This window comes from Leucoraja erinacea, chromosome 2, assembly GCF_028641065.1.
Source record: "Leucoraja erinacea ecotype New England chromosome 2, Leri_hhj_1, whole genome shotgun sequence".
NCBI lineage: Eukaryota > Metazoa > Chordata > Chondrichthyes > Rajiformes > Rajidae > Leucoraja > Leucoraja erinaceus.
The window spans coordinates 73,904,482-73,923,912 of NC_073378.1; the positions used below are offsets into that span (position 1 = coordinate 73,904,482).

At 41.9% G+C, this 19,431-nt stretch overlaps 1 protein-coding gene across 1 annotated transcript in view; it reads left to right on the plus strand.

Annotated features, from left to right (window-relative positions):
• LOC129711113 (PH domain leucine-rich repeat-containing protein phosphatase 1-like) overlaps window positions 1-19,431 on the plus strand; it is a 140,859-nt gene that overhangs the window by 112,572 nt on the left and 8,856 nt on the right. The window contains exons 11-16 of the mRNA XM_055658521.1: window positions 2,385-2,585; window positions 3,509-3,671; window positions 8,084-8,214; window positions 10,090-10,206; window positions 10,955-11,149; window positions 17,913-18,141. Of these exons, the coding sequence (XP_055514496.1) occupies window positions 2,385-2,585; window positions 3,509-3,671; window positions 8,084-8,214; window positions 10,090-10,206; window positions 10,955-11,149; window positions 17,913-18,141 (1,036 nt within the window). The remainder of the gene's footprint in view (window positions 1-2,384; window positions 2,586-3,508; window positions 3,672-8,083; window positions 8,215-10,089; window positions 10,207-10,954; window positions 11,150-17,912; window positions 18,142-19,431) is intronic.

Sequence of the window (19,431 nt, forward strand, 5' to 3'; positions counted from 1 at the left end):
TTTATCGGCGACTGCCGGCACCCGTCATAGGTCGTTGCAGGTCGCCGAAAATGTTCAAAATTCAGCGGCGACCAGAAAGTCGCCACGACTCTTTGGGTGACTGAGGGGACTACTCACGACCATACAGGCTACAACCTGGCGACATGTCGCGGGGTGAAGCCTATATGGTCGTGAGTAGTCGCCCAAAGAGTCGTACCCTGTTCTGGTCGCCACTGGATTTTAAACATGTAGAAAATTTTCGGCGACCTGCTGCGACTATGACGGGTGCCGGCAAGTCGCCGAAAAAGTTGCGTAAGTGGAACAGGTCCATAAAGATAATCAGGGAATTATTGGGACTGCAGGCTGATATGGTTTCAGGTCCTGATGAATTGCATCCTTGGCTCATGAATGAAATGGCTGATCAGATAACCAATGTGTTCATTTTAATATTCCAAAATCTTTGGGGAAGATTCATAACATAGCAAAACAGCACATGCACTACTTTGTTCAAAAAGGGAATGAGACAACACGCATCAAATTATAAGCCAGTACGTTTATATTAGAAGCTATTATTAAAGGTATTATAACTGGGCACTTGGAAAACATAATTAATCAATGTCATTCAACTAATTTATTGGGATTCTTCGAAGAAGTAACGTCCTTTGGATATAGGAGATCTAGTGACTGTGTTACACTTGTATTTCCAGGCATTTCGTGTGCCAGATCAATAGTTATTGTGGAAGATAAAAACTAATGGTGTAGGTAAAATAATGGTTTGGGTAGAAAATTGGGAGACTTTTTTTTACTGGTTGGCATGAAGTAACAAATTATGTTCCACAGCTATCGGTGATGAAGTGTAATATTTTCTCTCAATTTATGTGAATGACTGAGATGAAGGTACTGCAAGTAGGGTTTGTTAAATTTGCTGGTGACAACAATTGGTAGGAAAGTAAATTATGAAAAGGAATAAGGCTACAAGGGGTATAAATAAAATAAGTGAAGGGACAAAGATCTGGCAAATAGATTATAATGTCAGGGGATATGGGGAGAAGGCAGGAACGGGGTTCTGATTGGGGATGATCAGCCATGATCACATTGAATGGCGGTGCTGGCTCGAAGGGCCGAATGGCCTACTCCTGCACCTATTGTCTATTGTCATGAAATGTGAAATCATCTATTTTGGCAGAAAAATAAATAAAGCATGTTATCAAAATGGGGAGAGATTTTAGTATTCCAAATGCAGAGAGATTTGAGTATTATCATGCATGATTTATAAAAGGCAAGTCTGTAGGTGTAGTAAGTAATTAGGAAAGCTTACAGAATGTTATTGTTCACTATAAGGGGAATTGAGTGCAAAATAAGGCAACATTTGCTTAAATTATATATGGTATTGGTGAGACCATATTTGAAGATAGATGTACAATTTGATCGCCTTACTTAAGGTTGAGAGTTAATGCTGGTGGTTTCCAGTTCTATAGTGAACTGCCTGCCAGCTGCATACCATTGATTGTAGGGGCATAGCATAGGTTGTTAACTGAGCCGGCGGATATTCTTTACATCTGACCTATTGATGAATAACAGCTGTAGCTGGCACATCTTGTGTGACTGCATTCATCTGTTGGGCTCATTATGTGGTCGTGGGGATACATTGGCCAATTTGAGCAAGATGTAGCCCAGTGTCTGCTGTTAAGTTAGGAACGTTTGAAGTAATGGGTTGAGGAAAGCTGGTACAGTGCACATTTTAATTGTTCCAAAAGTTTAATCCCACAATTAAGCCATTCCTAAAATTGAATTAGTAGTTATCCTGGGGGAAATAATTTTGTCCCCTGCCTTCATCAGTTCTTTCATAACTTTCTCAAACCCCACAGCCGCAATGCTCAGTGAGAAATTGATTGTGTAATCAGTAATTTCCTAGAATTTGATGGCTAAAGCTCATTTTCCTTTTTTTTCTCTTAGATGATGTCTTGGACATTACAGACCTCTAAATCTTTTCAAGGGCACAAATAAAAAACCTTAACTATTCCTTACTATAATGCATACATGGGTGCTTGTCCTCTTGATTTGTTCAAAAGATTCATATAAACATAACAGCCTGTATAATTGTGTGAAATTCTAAATTTCTTTGAAAATAAATCCTTGATTTCAATAATCAGGTCCTAGTTCCAATTAATGAATGGGAATGTTTTCCAGTACTGTTTCAACCTTAGGGAAATGGAAATCCTCAAATGATTTTGAAAATAAAAATTACTCATCTATGTTAATTCTTTTGGTGTGCAGCTGTAGGTTCTGTGGTTTTCTATTTAGTACAGTCTTTACAAGTTGAGAAGTCAAAGATATATAGGTACTAAATCTTAAAAATGTGAGGATTAATTCTGAATATTAATTGTTTTTATATCCTCCAACAGCTTACGGTGTCTCAACGCTTCAGCAAATAAACTGGAGATAATTCCTCCCTCCTGCATATCAGAGGAAAGCCATAGCATGTTACAGGAATTGTATTTAACAAATAATTATCTCACAGATAAATGTGTGCCGTTGCTCACAGGACACGCTCGTCTTAAGGTTCTGCATCTTGCATATAACCGACTTCAGAGCTTTCCAGCCAGGTGAGATTGCCAGGCAAAAACCTCAAATGCAGCAAGCCATTCTCTATCAGAGGGCACAAATAAAAAGAGCAAGAGAGACGCGAGTGAGAGAAACCCAGCAATTTTGAGAGAAACCCGAGTAATTGTTTAATGGCATTTTGGTAAAATATTACAGCCTGCATAGACTGACAGACCTATTGGGGCCTGCTTGAAAACTTAAGGGCCTGTCCCACGAGCATGCGACTGCATGCGGCAAGCGCGACCAAACCGGAAGTGTGGGCCGCGCGGGAGTTGAATGATCCCCGTACAGGGCCGGTCCCACCAGCATGCGACTGCATGTGGCGAGCGCGACAAACCAGAAGCGGGGGCCGCGCGGAGGTCAAGTGAAGTTCGAGCGAAGTCCGCGGGAAGTTTGCGCGTGACGTACGGCGTCAAGACGCTGCGTATGCCCGTCGAGGCGGCTGCAGGCCGTTGCCGCGCGGAATATTTGAACACTGTCCATTTTTCGGAGCCCCGTGCAATGTCGAGACCAGCTCCGCACAACTCCATACGGCTCCGGCGATCGAAGTGGGACTGGCCCCGCGAGACCATACGGCTCAAGCGACCACGTTAGGTCGCGCTTGCCACATGCAGTCGCATGCTCGTGGGACAGGCCCTTAAATGATTGGGATAAACTTGGGGGTTGATGTTTATGCTTCAGATTATAACTTGTGAAGTAAGTAATTTTAATGTTAGAGATCATGGATATGTGGGGAATATGTCTGCTATTGATGAGAATGTCATTTCCCTTGAACACAGTGATCCATTTCTTGGCAATGAACGGCTCCTATACTTCCAATGCACACATAGTTTTGTGAGCAATTAGACTACAAGTTATATGTGAGGGGCTAGCTTTTCCTCTTCTTATGAGATTTTGCATTAACGTTCCTAATTTTCATTTGCAGTAGAATGGCAAAGCTTGAAGAGTTGGAAGAAATTGATCTAAGTGGGAACAAACTGAAAACCATTCCAACCACAATTATGAATTGTAGGCGAATGCACACCGTTGTTGCACATTCCAACTGTATTGAAGTCTTCCCTGAAGTGATGCAGCTATCAGAAATTAAGGTAAGTAATCTCATACGCCATTATCTACAAAACAAAAAAGTCTTAACTATAACTAAAGCAACAATGAAAACAATGTTTCTGTTCTGTAACTGGAAAGCCTATGCTTGTATTTAAGGCCAGCATACTTAATATTATAGGTTACTAGACCAAGTGCGGACCTGTTGAGACTGTCCCCCAAGGCAATATTCCACCACTGACCTATAGCCCCCAATTGCTCAGGCACGCTGACAGGTTCCCGTTGTGACGCCAGAGATCCCCGTTGTAATGCGAGTCGCGGCAACCCTCCCCTAACTATGCAGGCGCGGCCGGCAGGTGGAAGAGCAACTGACGTTTTTAAAGTTCTAAATGGCAATAACCTGTAAAATGTAAGATCAATGTGAACGCATCTCACTCCCTCTTCAGTCACCTATTCCCCTCCATTATCCTCCCGCTCCCCACCCTCCACCAACCCTCCTCTGCTTCCTCCCCTCACCCCCTAACTCCCTTCCTCCCTCTTCCCCTCCCCTCATCCATTACCTCGCAATCCCTCTTCCTACCCCTATCCTTTTCCATTCCCCTCACCCCCCAGCACCCCCTCCCCTTCCTCTTCACCCTTCCTGTTCTTTTCCCCTCTCCTCCTCCCCTCCCTCACTCCCTCTCCTTTCCCCTACCCTCAGTTACTCCCATATGAAAATCGCCCTCCCTCCATAACCCGTCCCTATCCCCCCTCCACTCCCTCTAGCCCCCCTCCTCTCCCACTCCTCACCACCCTCATCCAGACTGATCTGAAGAAGGGTTTTGGCCCGGAACATTGCCTATCTCCTTCGCTCCATAGATGCTGCTGCACCCGCTGAGTTTCTCCAGCATTTTTGTGTACCTTTGATTTTCCAGCATCTGCAGTTCCTTCTTAAACAAAGTGTAGCAGGTAATGGTTCATCATAGGCAAGGGTTTTTTTTTGATAGGCAGACGATTGAAACAAAGGCCAGAGATAAGAAAGGAAGGTGTGAGACATTTTTGAAGAGTTGTGGATTGTAAATTCAGGGGGGAAAGCAGTGGTGGGAGGTTGGGAAAGTGGAGTGAAGAAATCGGTGGGAGTTCAGGTGGTGCACTGGGGAAGGAGGAGGTGGAAGAGAGGGGAGAGTTGGTATGGGGGAGGGGGAGGGAAAGGTGGGGTTGTGAAAGATTACCTAAAATTGAAGAATTCATTGTTCCTACCATTGGGTCCCAATCAATGCAGAATACGAGGTGTTGTTCCTCCAATTTGAATGTGGCCTCACTCTGGCAACGGAGGATGCCCCGGACAGAAAGGTCAGTGAAGGGAATGAAAAGGGGAGTTAAAACGGTTAGCAACTGGGAGAACCAGTAGGCATTGGCAGACCACACATAAGTATTCGGCAAATTGATCGCCGAGTCTACCCTTGGTCTCACTGATATGCAGGACACAACATCAGGAACATTGGATACAGTAGATAAGGTGCACGTGAACCTCAGTCTCACCTGGAAGCTGGGGTCCCTGGATGAAAGCGACGGAGGAGGTATAGGGACAGATGTGACATCTCCTGTGGTTACCTGGGGAGATGTTGGTTTGAGTGGGAAAGGATGACTGGATCAAAGAGTTGTGGAGGAGTGGTCTCTGTGGAAGGCAGAAAGAGGTGGAGAAGGGAGAATGTGACGGGATCACACGGGAGGTCTTGGAAATGTCGGAGTATGATGCGTTCGATGCAGAGGCTGGTGGGGTGGCAGGTGAGGACCAGGGGAACTCTACCCATGTTCCGTCTGGGGGAAGGGGGAGCAAGAGCAGAACTACTGAACACGGATGATCCATAAAGACAGAGGGACATCCTAGAATGGATATCCTAGAATGGAACGTCTTGTCTTGGGAGCAGATGTGGAGGAGACATTGAGAGTAGGGAATAGTGTCGTTGCAGGGCAGGGTGGGAGGAAGTGGAGTACAGATAAATGAAGGAGTTGGTAGATTTATAATAGACGTCCGTCAATAAGTAGGTCTGTCCGCTGTGATGGAGCCAAAGAGATCAAGAAAAGGGAGAGAGGTGTCAGAGACATTTTGGGTTTGCAGGCAGAGGAAAATGTTAGAAGAGGAAAATTAATTGGGTCGGCGGAGGTAGTTAAGACAGTTATTATTACAACGTTTAAGAAACATTTAGACAGGTACATGGATAGGATAGGTTTAGAAGGATAGGGGTCAAATGGGGGGGCATGTTGGTCAGCGTGAGCAAGTTGGGCCAACGGGCTCATTTCCACGCTGTACCTATCTTCTATATTATATTACTGAAACTAATTTTGACCACTTCCTGTCTGCATTGTAATTAAATTAAACGATCCCCCATAATGCTACACTTTTTCACCACCTTACTCACCGTTCTCCGCTGCTGCATGTCAAATAAGTTTTGTTCTAATCGGTGAAATAGTAAAAAAGTTATGAAGGTTTTGAAGGTTGCCCCCCCCCCCCCTGCCCCCCCCTCCCTCACAGCCCTCCTCACCCACAGCACTCTCCCCCCCCCACCCCTCCCCCCCCCCCCCCCCCCCCCCCCCCCCCCCCCCCCCCCCCCCCCCCCCCCGCCCCCCCCCTCCCCCCCCTCCCCCCCCCCCCACCCCCCCCCCCCCCACCCCCCCCCCCCCCCCCCCCCCCCCACCCCCCCCCCCCCCCCCCCCCCCCCCCCCCCACCCCCCCCCCCACCCTCCCCCACCCCCCCCCCTCCCCCACACCAGCCCGCACCCCCCCCCCCCCCCCCCCCCCAAATGTGCGCTTTAACCACATGTGATTTAAAAAAAATTATAAATCTCAAATTGTGGAGTAAATAAATACATTATGGGTCTTAGTCCCAAACATTATGGAGGGCACTGTAGTTGCGGCAGGTACGATAACAACATTTAAAAGACGTTTGGACAAATTCATGGATAGGAAAGGTTAAGAGGGTTATGGGCCAAATGTGGGCATGTGGGACTAGTGTAGATGGTGCAAGTTGGCATGGGTAAATTGGGCTGAGGGGCCTATTTCTGTGCTGTCTGACTTTATGACTAACATTTTCAGTTCAATCACCCCTTCACATTCTTCCAAGTCTTGTGTAACAATGTCACATTTTCCTGGATTATCTTCATTCTGATCTTTTAACACAAGTTTAAACTTTTGTTCATTCTCTCCACTTTAACTCTTCTGATATTTAACTCTTCAGAGCAGCAATCAATTCAGTGGATAATGATCTTTATTGACAAAGTTGCTCTTTACCTACACTGAGGATTATTTTTTTCTTTATGGGGAAAAAAGCTTGCAAATCTAATATATACCTTAAAGAGAGATGTCATTGCAAAAGAGTGTTAGTTACATGTTCATAAATCAAATAGCATCTATATAGATATGAAACCAATGAAAAAAGCATACACAAGCATGTATGCAAATGGAAAAAGTGCTTACGTTTGTTATGCGCATAACTTGTGAAATTCAATCTGTCGACACAGATCTGAAATACTGAGCTTGGATTATGTTGTGGCGTCTCAGTTTAGCAAATTGACTCGTGACAACCTTAAGAAATATGTCTAAAAATCAATTAAGATTCATTGCAATCATATTGAGAGTGGAATTAGAGCACATTTCCTTAAATGGGTTTTGCGGTACAGCATTTCTAAAGGTAAAAATAATCTGAATGGAGCTAGATATTCTTCATTTTATAGAAACCCTCATTTTATCAATTGCTGCACCCAACAGTAATAACTGTAGTTGATGCTGATATAGGTCAGCTTGCAGGATTAGGCACAGGGATTTGCATCTATCAGATGAAATAAAACAGCTGTTGTATCATTTTTTGATAGCTCCCAAGAAAACTATTAATAACTGTTTCATTTGAATTCAATATCCTTTATACAAAACATATTTGTCACTTTAACAAATTAAGTGACATGTGAAGTTCATTTTAGGCTTCTTTGAAATGGAATTAATTCTTTAAACCTGCGATTTCTTTGTATTTTCATGGTCTGGATAATCATTAAGTTTTCATTATTTTTAAAGCGTAAGATTAAGACTTTGTAAATGCAACAATGTAAAAATGTTTGGTACAATTATTTTGAAAAGTTAATACTCAGAAATCATGTAAAAACTGGTTAGTTTCATTGAAACAATTGACGACCACAATTAATGGCTTTAACTTGGAAATGTCCTGCTCTCTCTATTTTTGAAGCTGACCAACTATTGTACCAGCCTATTCATCTAGAATTAATATTGTTGCTCCATCCATACAATAGGGAGAAAGAAAGCTTAGCTGCATTCAATTTGTGCAAGAGTACAATTTGTAAGTCTGCTGGATTCTTGCCTAGGCAGAAACTAATAGAACCCTGCATAATTCAGTAAATATGGGAATTAGAAGGTTGGTGAACTGGAATCCAGCCAGATTCATTGCTTGTCTGCTTCTTTCTTCAGTGTGTTGACCTGAGCTGTAATGAGCTGAACGAGATCACATTGCCTGAAAATCTGCCTCCAAAACTGCAGGAACTAGATCTGACTGGAAATCCCAGGCTGGTCCTGGATCACAAAACACTGGAGCTACTGAAGTAAGCAATCACCATTTCAGCTTAATATTGTGAAAGTGATCAGTCGTCTTATGGCCCACGTCATGTCCTATCTTTGAACTTTAGGTGCTTAAATTGCTTATACTTATTGCAACATGAGAAAAAAATACATATGCCGTATGCATCATGGTGTGAAAAATAGTAAACTGTGTAGAGGACACATTGAAAGTAAATTAATTAACTTTATCAATCTGGAGAAACAGTTATTCAATTCCAGTTATTTTTTACAATTTTAAGTTATCCTTAAAAACAATTAATTTATCTTCTGATGTGAGAATTGATCAAGAAATTTATCACAGTTGGCCAAAGAAAGTTTTTGAAAAATCATCCGAGTAAGAAAATGCAATAAAAAGTAAAACTTCAAATATGATTACTGCACCAAAGGAACATTAAAACATTGGTCTTGGTTTATTATTCTCACGTGTACCAAGATACAGTGAAAGGCTTTTGTTTATGTGGTATCCAATTAAATTATATCATACTATATGTTTATACAATCAAGCCATATACAAGTAGACCAGGTCATGCAAAGAGAAAAATACCAGAGTGCAGAATATAATTTTGCAGCATTGTGGTGTTACATTTATAGAGAAAAAGCCCAGCATCCACAATGAAACATAGAAACATAGAAATTAGGTGCAGGAGTAGGCCATTCGGCCCTTCGAGCCTGCACCGCCATTCAATATGATCATGGCTGATCATCCAACTCAGTATCCCGTACCTGCCTTCTCTCCATACCCCCTGATCCCCTTAGCCACAAGGGCCACATCTAACTCCCTCTTAAATATAGCCAATGAACTGGCCTCAACTACCCTCTGTGGCAGAGAGTTCCCAGAGATTCACCACTCTCTGTGTGAAAAAAGTTCTTCTCATCTCGGTTTTAAAGGATTTCCCCCTTATCCTTAAGGTGTGACCCCTTGTCCTGGACTTCCCCAACATCGGGAACAATCTTCCTGCATCTAGTCTGTCCAACCCCTTAAGAATTTTGTAAGTTTCTATAAGATCCCCTCTCAATCTTCTAAATTCTAGAGAGTCTAAACCAAGTCTATCCAGTCTTTCTTCATAAGACAGTCCTGACATCCCAGGAATCAGTCTGGTGAACCGTCTCTGCACTCCCTCTATGGCAATAATATCCTAATGAAGGTAGGTTTGAAGACTGGTTCTGCCCTCTAACCTATGGGGGAACTGTTCTGTAATCTGATAATCAAGGGGAAGAATTGTTCCTGAGTCTGGTGGCACGTGCATTCCAACTTTTGTATCTTATGCCCGATGGGAGAGGATGGGAAGAGGGAATGGCCGGGATTAAATGGATTATGTTTCTGCTCTCCCAAGGCAGTGTGTTACCGATAAAGTTGATGATGGGGAATCTGGTGTGTTTGAAGGACTAGGCAACATCCACAACTCTGCAATTTCTTGCAGTCTATTATCATTTGAAGGATAAAATCATCCACACTGCAGAGTTGATGGGCTTAATAAACTACAGTGGGTTTTAGTCAGCTGATAATCATTCATGTTTGACTCGTATAAACTAAAAGGATATAATTGGGAGATAATCCCTCTGGAATATTAGCGAATCACCAGTAATTGGTATGACATAAAGTAGAACTCTTTGGGTGACTTGCCTTTTTTACTTTAGGTTTTATGGACTGTTTATACTTAAACATCATATTTCAAAACTTCATAAAATGCATCCATTGGAAATAATGAGCTTAGTACAGATTTTTTTTTAAAAAGCAAATTTTTGTCATAGTTATGACTGCCTTTTTTTAATTTATAAAATGGTCTATTTGTTCTTAATTTTTTTTAAATCTCTCCTCTCAATTCCAACCTCCCCTCAACTCGCTTTGTTCATCTTAGTAACATTCGTTGCTTCAAGATAGATCAGTCCTCAACATCCTATGCCGTTAATGAGGCACCTAGCGCACCAGCTGTGTGGAGTCATGGGTATACAGAAGCCTCTGGAGTGAAAAACAGGTATGTTATTCTGCGATAATGACAAAAAATCCAATTAATGCTGTGTAAAGTGCATTCTTCTGGTCTGAGAAGTTCCCCCATCAAAAGGAGTTTGCAAATTACTGAAGAAACTAGTTCTCAGAAACGAGGTTTGCCTTGTTGTCATATGGTCTCGCCTCAGCAGAAGATTTTTTCTTTTGTCTGTGCAGTTGCTGGGATGCAGTAAGTAACAGACACGTTATATCGATATTAAGATCCTTGTGTCCTCAAAAGTAAAGGACTAGTGTCTTAATGGATATTCTCAAATTCAAAGACTTCTTTATGTCCCAGTGAAGTAAGTTTACAGAAGAATTGAATTGACAAATAAAGCAGCCTCAGAAAATGAATATTCAAGGAACTTAAGTTGGATAATAGACATTTAGTGGCCATGTCATTCCCTAAATAAACTCTATCCCACAGGAAAAAGGCTGGTTATCTAATGCAAACTATTGAGCTGCCTTAAATAATTGCCAGTTTTTTTCGACAAGGTCCTAATTTTATCTAAAGATTTAAGAACAAGTGTTATGCGTTATAATAAACTTTAAATTATTACGTATGCCATTTCAATACTTTGAGTCAGTCCAGATTTAGTTTTGTAAACTTTGTTATATAAATTTAATTGAAGATGTTTGGAGCAGTTGCTTCAAGTCTTAATATACTGACCTAAAATAAGGAAATTACTTTTCAAGGGAAGAGTAATGGTATTCTAATTTTACTTACTTCAACCTAGGTTGTGTGTGGCTGCCTTGTCAGTGAATAACTTCTGTGATGACAGAGAGGCACTGTATGGAGTTTTTGATGGTGATCGAAATGTAGAAATACCCTATCTGCTGCAATGCACCATGAGTGACATTTTGGCAGAGGAGCTGCAAAAATCAAAGACTGATGAGGAGTACATGACTAATACTTTCCTGGTCATGCAGAGGTTAGTAAAGTCATCAGAAATCAATTACATAATGATGTGGTATTGTTCCTGGATGGCTTTACCGTTGCAATTTAATATTCTCTTATCTGAATGGGGAAATTTAGTTGACAATCTGGTATCAATTGTCTCCTCTAATTAAGTTGGCTGTGTTCATCTGAGGTTACTTGTTGATGAGATGTCTTACTGTGTTCAAGTATGTTCTGTTTGTCTCTACCTTTAATCAATTGTTTCTGTTGTTCTTCATTGGGGAAAAAAATGAATCAGGTTTTTCCATTTATTTTGATTATTGCTAAATGAACAAGTATTTCTTGCTGGTGTTGAAGCTGAATAATTAAGCATTCATGTTTTTCTCAATCATGTTTCTGTATGATTTTTATTCATGACAACTGCATAGAGACAGTGTAGTATATCAGTGCACATCATATCATGAGACTGTACCATTCATTTTCACCTGTAACTCTCTATTGTGAGTTCTTGCCCCAGACAAGAAATTACAAAGTCACAATGAGTGGGTCAAACCTTCCTACAAAGTGGAAGAGAAATCAGAAATCACCCAAGTGAGCAGTTGTTCTGTGGTAACAAATCAGTACTTGAAAGAAAGCATATTTGTTTTCAGAAAAATTAAATTCATAAACTGAACTGACCAACATAATAGTATGTTTTTTTTATTGTTGTCATAATCTGGTCCTGGAAGCACAAGAATGTGTCATGTTTAAGGTGCCTTTATTGTACAGCACTGCCTTTAATAAAATGATCCAAAGTCTAGGTGTGTTAGAGATTATTTTCAATCTCCTCACACTTTACATTTAGCTGAGAGATGGGCAGGTGATCTAGTCCACCAGATGAATAGAGCAAACTGGCTTGAAACGGACTATTGAGAATATGGATTATTTTATCCATTTCAGTGCTATGGAGTTCCTGATCTGTAAAATAGTCCTCTCAAGAAAACAACTGACAAATAGGCTTTTGCTTTTAGAAATTACATTTCATGCAATGAAAAGCAATAGATGAAATCATTGCTTTACATTGCTTGGGAATTCATTGATTAATTCCAAATCAATGAAATGTTGGTGCACTTTGGCAATATTCAGATCACAACATGTTGCACTTCAATGCTATATCCATGGGAAAGATTTTTGGCCATTATATGCCGTGTTGTGTATAAAGAACAATTTTGTTAAAACATAGTGAATGGCAGGAATCTCCTCACTCCAACCTCCACTAAGTGCATTTGTTGATTCTCAAGGACATAGTTCACTGCTTTGTTTAAAATTGCACGGGAAAATTGAAAATAAAATAATGCACTCAAGATAATTGAACATTTGAAACAGTGAACCTATGAAACTCACTTGTTACGGAAACCAATCACAATGAATATGTGTTCTTGGCTGTTGTCCCGGTATCCTCCTGATTCAAGTATACAAGAATCCTCATTGTGCTTGCAGCGCTTTTGATGTATTTTTTATATGCTGAAATGTCAAACCTCTGGAACTTCAACTTTAATGCACTTTCTGTGTACAGTTGGCACTGATTATTGTTGTTCGTTGAATTTGTCCTTTGGTTCTGAGCCAAGTTTATATTCTCCTGATGCAGGGCTGAGATCCCAAAAAAGTTGTGTGTCCCTTCCCTACCCCCCCCACCCCAAAAGATGCTACTCGATCCACTGAGCTCCCCCAGCAGTTTCTCTTATTTTACTTCAGTTTCCAGTTTGTGCAGTGTCTCCTCTTCATTTGTTCTATCATGAAAACAGACATTCATTTGCAGTTATTGTCAACCACATGCAGAGTGTATATTAATTTGATTATCTGAATATTGATTGTTTTCCTAGTGTGTTGAAAACAGTCACCGGTAGTTATGACAAATTAGATAGTGTTTCCTAATCAGGAGAGTTCATAGTTAGCATCAATTCTTCACCCCATGAGGCCACACTTCATTTATCATCCAATGCACTGTGTATTGGGAAACAATTTGATTATTATGGAAATTACACTCAATATTATTCTTAATTATCATTTTCTAGCAGATGTGGGTGTTTCCGTAAATAAGGATACCGACCTGTTACATGGGTGGTCAAATTTGAAAGTTATTAAATCATAACAAAATACCACAGCATTAACATTGGGCTACCTGTGATCTCTTTGTGCTAATCTGTGATCAAAATCAACCAAAATTTAATATTCAAAATTTGACAACAACATAGCAAAAAGCAATTAAAGTTTAACAGAATTTAAGGCAACATTTACGAAAAAAGAACAAAGAAGTGCAAAAAGATTTTACTGACCAACTAGAATAAGTGGGACCCATTGGGTCCCAGTCACACGGGAGGCCTGGTTCCCCAACACAACCCATTCCCCAATGCAATATTCCACCACTCACCAATTGCCCCAAACTGTGCAGGCACGGCTCATTTCCCCATATCTTGCGGAGGGGTGGAGGGCAGCGAGCGTTGTGGAGCCAGAGAGGGGGTGTTGTGGGGGGGGTGTGGAGACGGGGGTGAGGGGGGGTGTGGAGGCGGGGGGGGAGAGTGTGGGCGGGGGTGTGTGGTGGAGAGAGCTTGGAAAAATTACGGGGATTGTGGGGGAGAGGGGGGATACCACCGGGGAGGGGGGCAGGAGCCAGTGAGGGGGACCAGAGGGGAAGGGGCTGGAGGACTCACAGCGGGCGATGTGGACTCACAGCGCGCGCTTGGCGCTGAACGTTCTCCGCCGGGATCAGAGTCTCTGTTTTCCATTTGGCGACATTGGCGACATCTCTGAATCTGCGCCGGGCCGGGTTGGGCCGCTTCCAGACCCTCTGAAAATTGTGTCTAGTTGGAGACCTCCGCCGGCCATCCAGAGTCTCCCTCAGCTCCAATAAAGATGCGATGGAAACCTCTGTCGGCCATCCAGAACCTCCCTCAGCTCTAATAAAGATGCGATGGCGCAGGAAGGGGCAGACCGTCCCGCGGAGTGACAGGAGAAAAGACCTATCCACGCGGCTCCGACTGGCAGGAGACTAGATCGATCTGCGCACGAGCGATTTTTAAACCTCGCTAACTTTTACATTAGACCACCGATCAGAACGAAAATTGGTGCAATCGCAGTAGAGGAGAACGGTGAGTAATCTGGTGAAAAACCGTAGGGCTATTGTGTACCGTTTTTGTGCAAATAGAGAAGATAACAAGATCAGAGTTTTAGTTATAGGTAGATGATGCCAAGCAAAAAAAAAAGTGAACACAGCGTTCTTCAGAGCACAGAGTGCCCACAATGTTTCCACTTGGATCCTGTCTCTTATACTGATTTAAGCTCCCTTGCAAAATGTCGGCATGTAACCCACCATGAGGCCCGTACTTCAGTTCAAGGTCATTACAATCGCGATGTTTGAATTTCAAAAAAATCGTGACGAGTGCAAAATAAACTGTTATGGCATTGACGAGGTCAGAAACGGGACATCGATAGCAGGTTAGCAAACTAGATTTTTATTTCATGATTTCTATTCATCATTAGGTATTTCCATAGAAAGCTTAAACACAAAATATCAAGAATTAAAAAGAAACAATAAATAGAAAAATGGTTACACATTTCACATGTTTTCACTACTCACGTTTTGCTGTAAAAACATTAGGCATCAGAAAACCATCAAATCAGGTGATAAATTATAAAAAAAATCATAAACATAATCAGAATTTGGCTTATATAGAGTCATTTAATTGCAAAATTAATGTGATTTTTCTGGTATAAATTAGCCTAATGGACCTGTCCCACTTTTCAGGAGGGGTGTGTGGCTGATTTTTCAGGCGACTGTCAAGTCGCCGGTAGTCGCCTGAATAATCAGCGACTGGAACGGCGACTGTCAGAGTGGAACACAAACACACAAACACATCGCTTCCTTCACCAGCCCGTTATGTAGGCGGGGGACAGGGCAAAAGGGGGGAGTGCTGTCTGAGTGAAATTCACACGGTGCAAAGCCAATGTGATACAGACACACACCACGATGAACAGGAAGGTTGGCGCTGTAATTAAGACAGTGAAAGCACAGTGTATGGAACGGGTCACGTAAGTGCTTTAAAAGAGGGGGGAGAGAGGGGAGAAAGAGTTGAGACAACTTTTAAGAAGCCAGAGATACACGGCTGTGAAGCTCGGCGGACATTCATATTACCAGTCAGTTACCCTTGGTTCTGAAAACTACTGTTCACATTTTTTTCCCCAATGACCCAATGAATTTCACCGGTCAGCACCAACCTTTTACCTCCTGGCAACCCACTACCACTACACGTATGGTACGAGAATTCTCGCTACTCCATGGCAGCTTCATTCTGGTCGCCGTTAATTTTTCAACATGTTGAAAAATTTGCGGCGACCATAATGAGGTTGCGACTAGTTCCCAGAATGCGGGAACTCCTCACGACCATAAAGGCGACTCCCTGGTAACCACCCGCGAACACGTGGCAACCATGTGGCAACCGCATAGTCTCCTGCGGTTGCCTAAAAAGTCGCCTAAGTGGGACAGGCCAATAAGGATTTGATGAAATCCTGCTTGAAAAATGTCACAAAAAAGGCAAGAAAACACAGGGACATATCTGATATTTTTCTTTTTACAAAAAACAGGTTTATTTATTTTTGCTTCATCTCATTTTTTTGGCTATACACCATGATCTATACTACCTAAAATAGAGGATATGAAACAATGGGATTATTACATAAAAACTAGGAAAATAACCTGGAAGTTTGGAGACCTTCAGTTTCATTACTGAGTGTTGTATTTACGGAAACACCCACGTCACTGGCTGAATTGCTGCTGCAATCCCAATCGCATCACTTTTTGTCCCGCGGTGCTGAGTCTTGATGTAATGTCCTTACCGTCACTTGCTGATACCAACAAATTCGACTGGGTATTTTCTCATTTTCAAGGCATGATTGGCGAGAATGCAGTTGATACCAAAATTGGTGGTAAGTTGGACAGTGAAGAAGGTTATTTAAGCTTACTAGATCAACTGGGAAAATGACGAAGGAATAGCAGATGGAATTTAACTCAGACATGTGCAAAATAATGAATTTGGGATGTGAAACCAGAGCAGTATTTGCACAATAGATGACAGGCCTTGAGCAGCATTGTTGAACTGAGAGACCCAGGGGTACATGTACGCAGTTACCTGAAAGTGGTGACTCGTGTAGACCAGAAATTGAAGAAGGTGTATGTAATTCTTGTCTTCGTCGGACAGTCATAGAGTGATACAGTGTGGAAACAGGCCCTTCGGCCTAACTCGCCCACATCGGCCAACAATGTCCCAGCTACACTAGTCTGACTTGCCTGCGTTTGGTCCATATTCCTCCAAACCTGCCCTATCCATATACCTGTCTAACTGTTTCTTAAACAATGGGATAGTCCCAGACTCTACTACCTCCTCTGGCAGCTTGTTCCATACACCCACCACCTTTTTTGTGAAAAAGTTACCCCTTGGATTCCTGTTAAATCTTTTCTCCTCAACCTTGAACCTATGTCCTCTGGTCCTCGATTCACCTACTCTGGGCAAAAGACTGTGCATCTACTCGATCTATTCCTCTCATGATTTTGTATACCACTATAAGATCTCCCCTCATCCTCCTGCGATCCATGGAATAGAGACCCAGCTTATTCAACCTCTCCCTATAACTCACACCCTCTAGTCCTGGCAACATCCTCGTAACTTTTTTCTGAACCCTTTCAAGCTTGACAATATCTTTCTTATAACATGGGGTCTCACCAATGTCTTATACAACTGCAACATGACCTTCCAACCTCTATAGAGGATTGAGTACAAGAGTTAGGTATAATGTTACAGCTGTAAAGGATGCTGGCAAGATTGCACCAAGAACATTGTGTGCAGTTCTGGTTACTATGCCATAGAAAAAATGTAATTTAGCAAGAGAGGATGCATAAAAGGTTTACAAGGATTTGGGCAGTCTTGAATTATATGGGGAGATTGGATAGGCTGGGACTAGATATGGTGGATAGTCACAGTCTTTTTCCCAGGGTGAGGCGTATCCAAAACCAGAAAGCATAGATTTAAGGTGAACAGTTTTAAATGGGACCTGGGAGCCAAGTTGTGCACACGGGGTGGTGGATATATGGAACAGGCTGCCAGAGGAACTGGAAGAGTTGTGTGCAGCTACAACATTTAAAGGACATTTTGACAGGTTGGTGGGTAGGAAAGTTTTAGAGGGATCTGGGCCAAACCCCGGCAAATAGGACTTGCTCAGGAAGGCACCTTAGTCAGCATGGGCAATGGGCTTATTGTTGTGCTATGCAATTCCATGACTCTAAGAACATAGAACGGTACAACACAAAAATAGGCCCTCTGTACCACACATAGTGTCAAGACCAACTCTTATCTGCCTGCACAAAATGGATACCTCTCAATTCCCTGCATATCCATATGCCTATTCAAAATTCTCTTAAATACCACTATCGTATCTTCCTTAATCACCATTCCTGGCAGTGTATACACCCTGTATGAAGAAAAACCTGCCCTGCACATCTCCTTTAAACTGTCAGTGTGTTTGGGAAGATTTTGCTTTTTAGTTTTAGAGACATAGTTTCTCGAAATACAGCTTTCCATTAGTCTCTACAACTGCTTCAGCTTATGGAACCATGACATTTATTGTGTTGGAAAACATAAATCGACTTTTATATCTGTGATATACCAGGTCTTGCATGTTTGAAAACTTTTTATTTTAACCTGTTGGTTATTTCATTACTACTTAGCCAAGTTGTTCTTGCTAATAATTTTACTATTTTTGTGTAGGAAACTTGGAACTGCTGGCCAGAAGCTGGGGGGCTCTGCAGTCCTGTGCCACATAAAACATGATCCTATGGATCCCAGTGGTTGTTTCATGCTGACTGCAGCCAATGTTGGAAAATGTCAAGCTGTCCTATGCAGAGATGGAAAACCATTGCCCCTCTCGAAGCTTTACAATGTTTGCTGTGCGGAAGAATTAGAAAGAGTAAAACAGCACAAAGCTATCGTCACTGAGGTAAAATATCAAATTTTCAGCCGTCTGAATGAATTATATTATGTGTATCTGAATTATATAATCTTTTTCCAAATAATCCAATTAGTTCAACTATTTATGGCGTTTCAAGCATTATTTTCAGATTATATTTATGATATAGAGCTTCAGGTTCAGAATCCCGTCCAGTAACAGCTCTACAAGCTATATTTTGTAGCTTGTAGATGTATCTGTCGGTTGTCCTGTTGGCACGTAAAATGCTGCAGCTTTCCAGGAACAATTTATAACTGCAGAACCTATTTGTGGAAATAATTATGTTTCTAAATATAATATTGCATCTTACTGCTGAAAGGAACAACAGATCCAGCAATCTCCTGCTTAATAAATGAAGAGCGACTTTGCAATATTTCACTGCCAAGAATGATGGATCATAATTGGCATTGTTGGTGGTGTCAATATTTAAGTTGACAAGTAAATTCTGTTATTTTATCACATTAAATTAGAAAACACTTTTCTCAATACCCTATAACGGTGAGCAGCAGTGACTATACATGTCAGCTCTTCTTCGCACTGGTTCTGTTTTCTATATTCATTGGTAATCTTATGTGCTATATGATAGCTTGAATATATTAGATTAGATTATTCAACTTTATTGTCATTGAACAAATACGAGTATAGGTACAACAAAATGCAGTTTAGTATCTAATCAGAGTGCAAAGTAGTAAAATACTGGTTAAAACAATATGTACAATGTGGGTAAATTAATCTAGTACATAGGCAAATAAGTATATACAGATAAAAGGGTATAAAAGATAGCTAGCCTGTGAGTTCAGCAGGATAATGGTATTTTGGAAGAAGCTGTTCCTCAGCCTGCTGGTGCGAGACCTGAGGCTCCTGTACCGCCTCCCTAATGGGAGGAGGGCAAATAGTCCATGGTTGGGGTGTGTGGGGTCCTTAATGATTTTCCCAGCCCGTCTCAGATACCGTGTGCGGTGGAGGGCAGCCATGGCAGGGAGCGGGGCACCGATGATGTGATGAGCGGTTTTCACCACCCGTTGCAGTGCCTTCCTGCCAGCTGCGGTGCAGCTGCTGTACCATACCATGAAGCAGGTGGTCAGGATGCTTTCTATGGTACAGCGGTAGACGTTGGACAGGATCTGGGGGGACAGGTGAACTATATTAAGCCTCCTCAGAAAGTAGAGGCGCTGCTGCGCCTTTTTAATCAGTTTGGTGGTGTTGAGGGACCAGGACAGATCCTATGAGATATGTACCCCGAGGAATTTGTAGTTGGAGACGCGCTCCACCTCAGTCCCA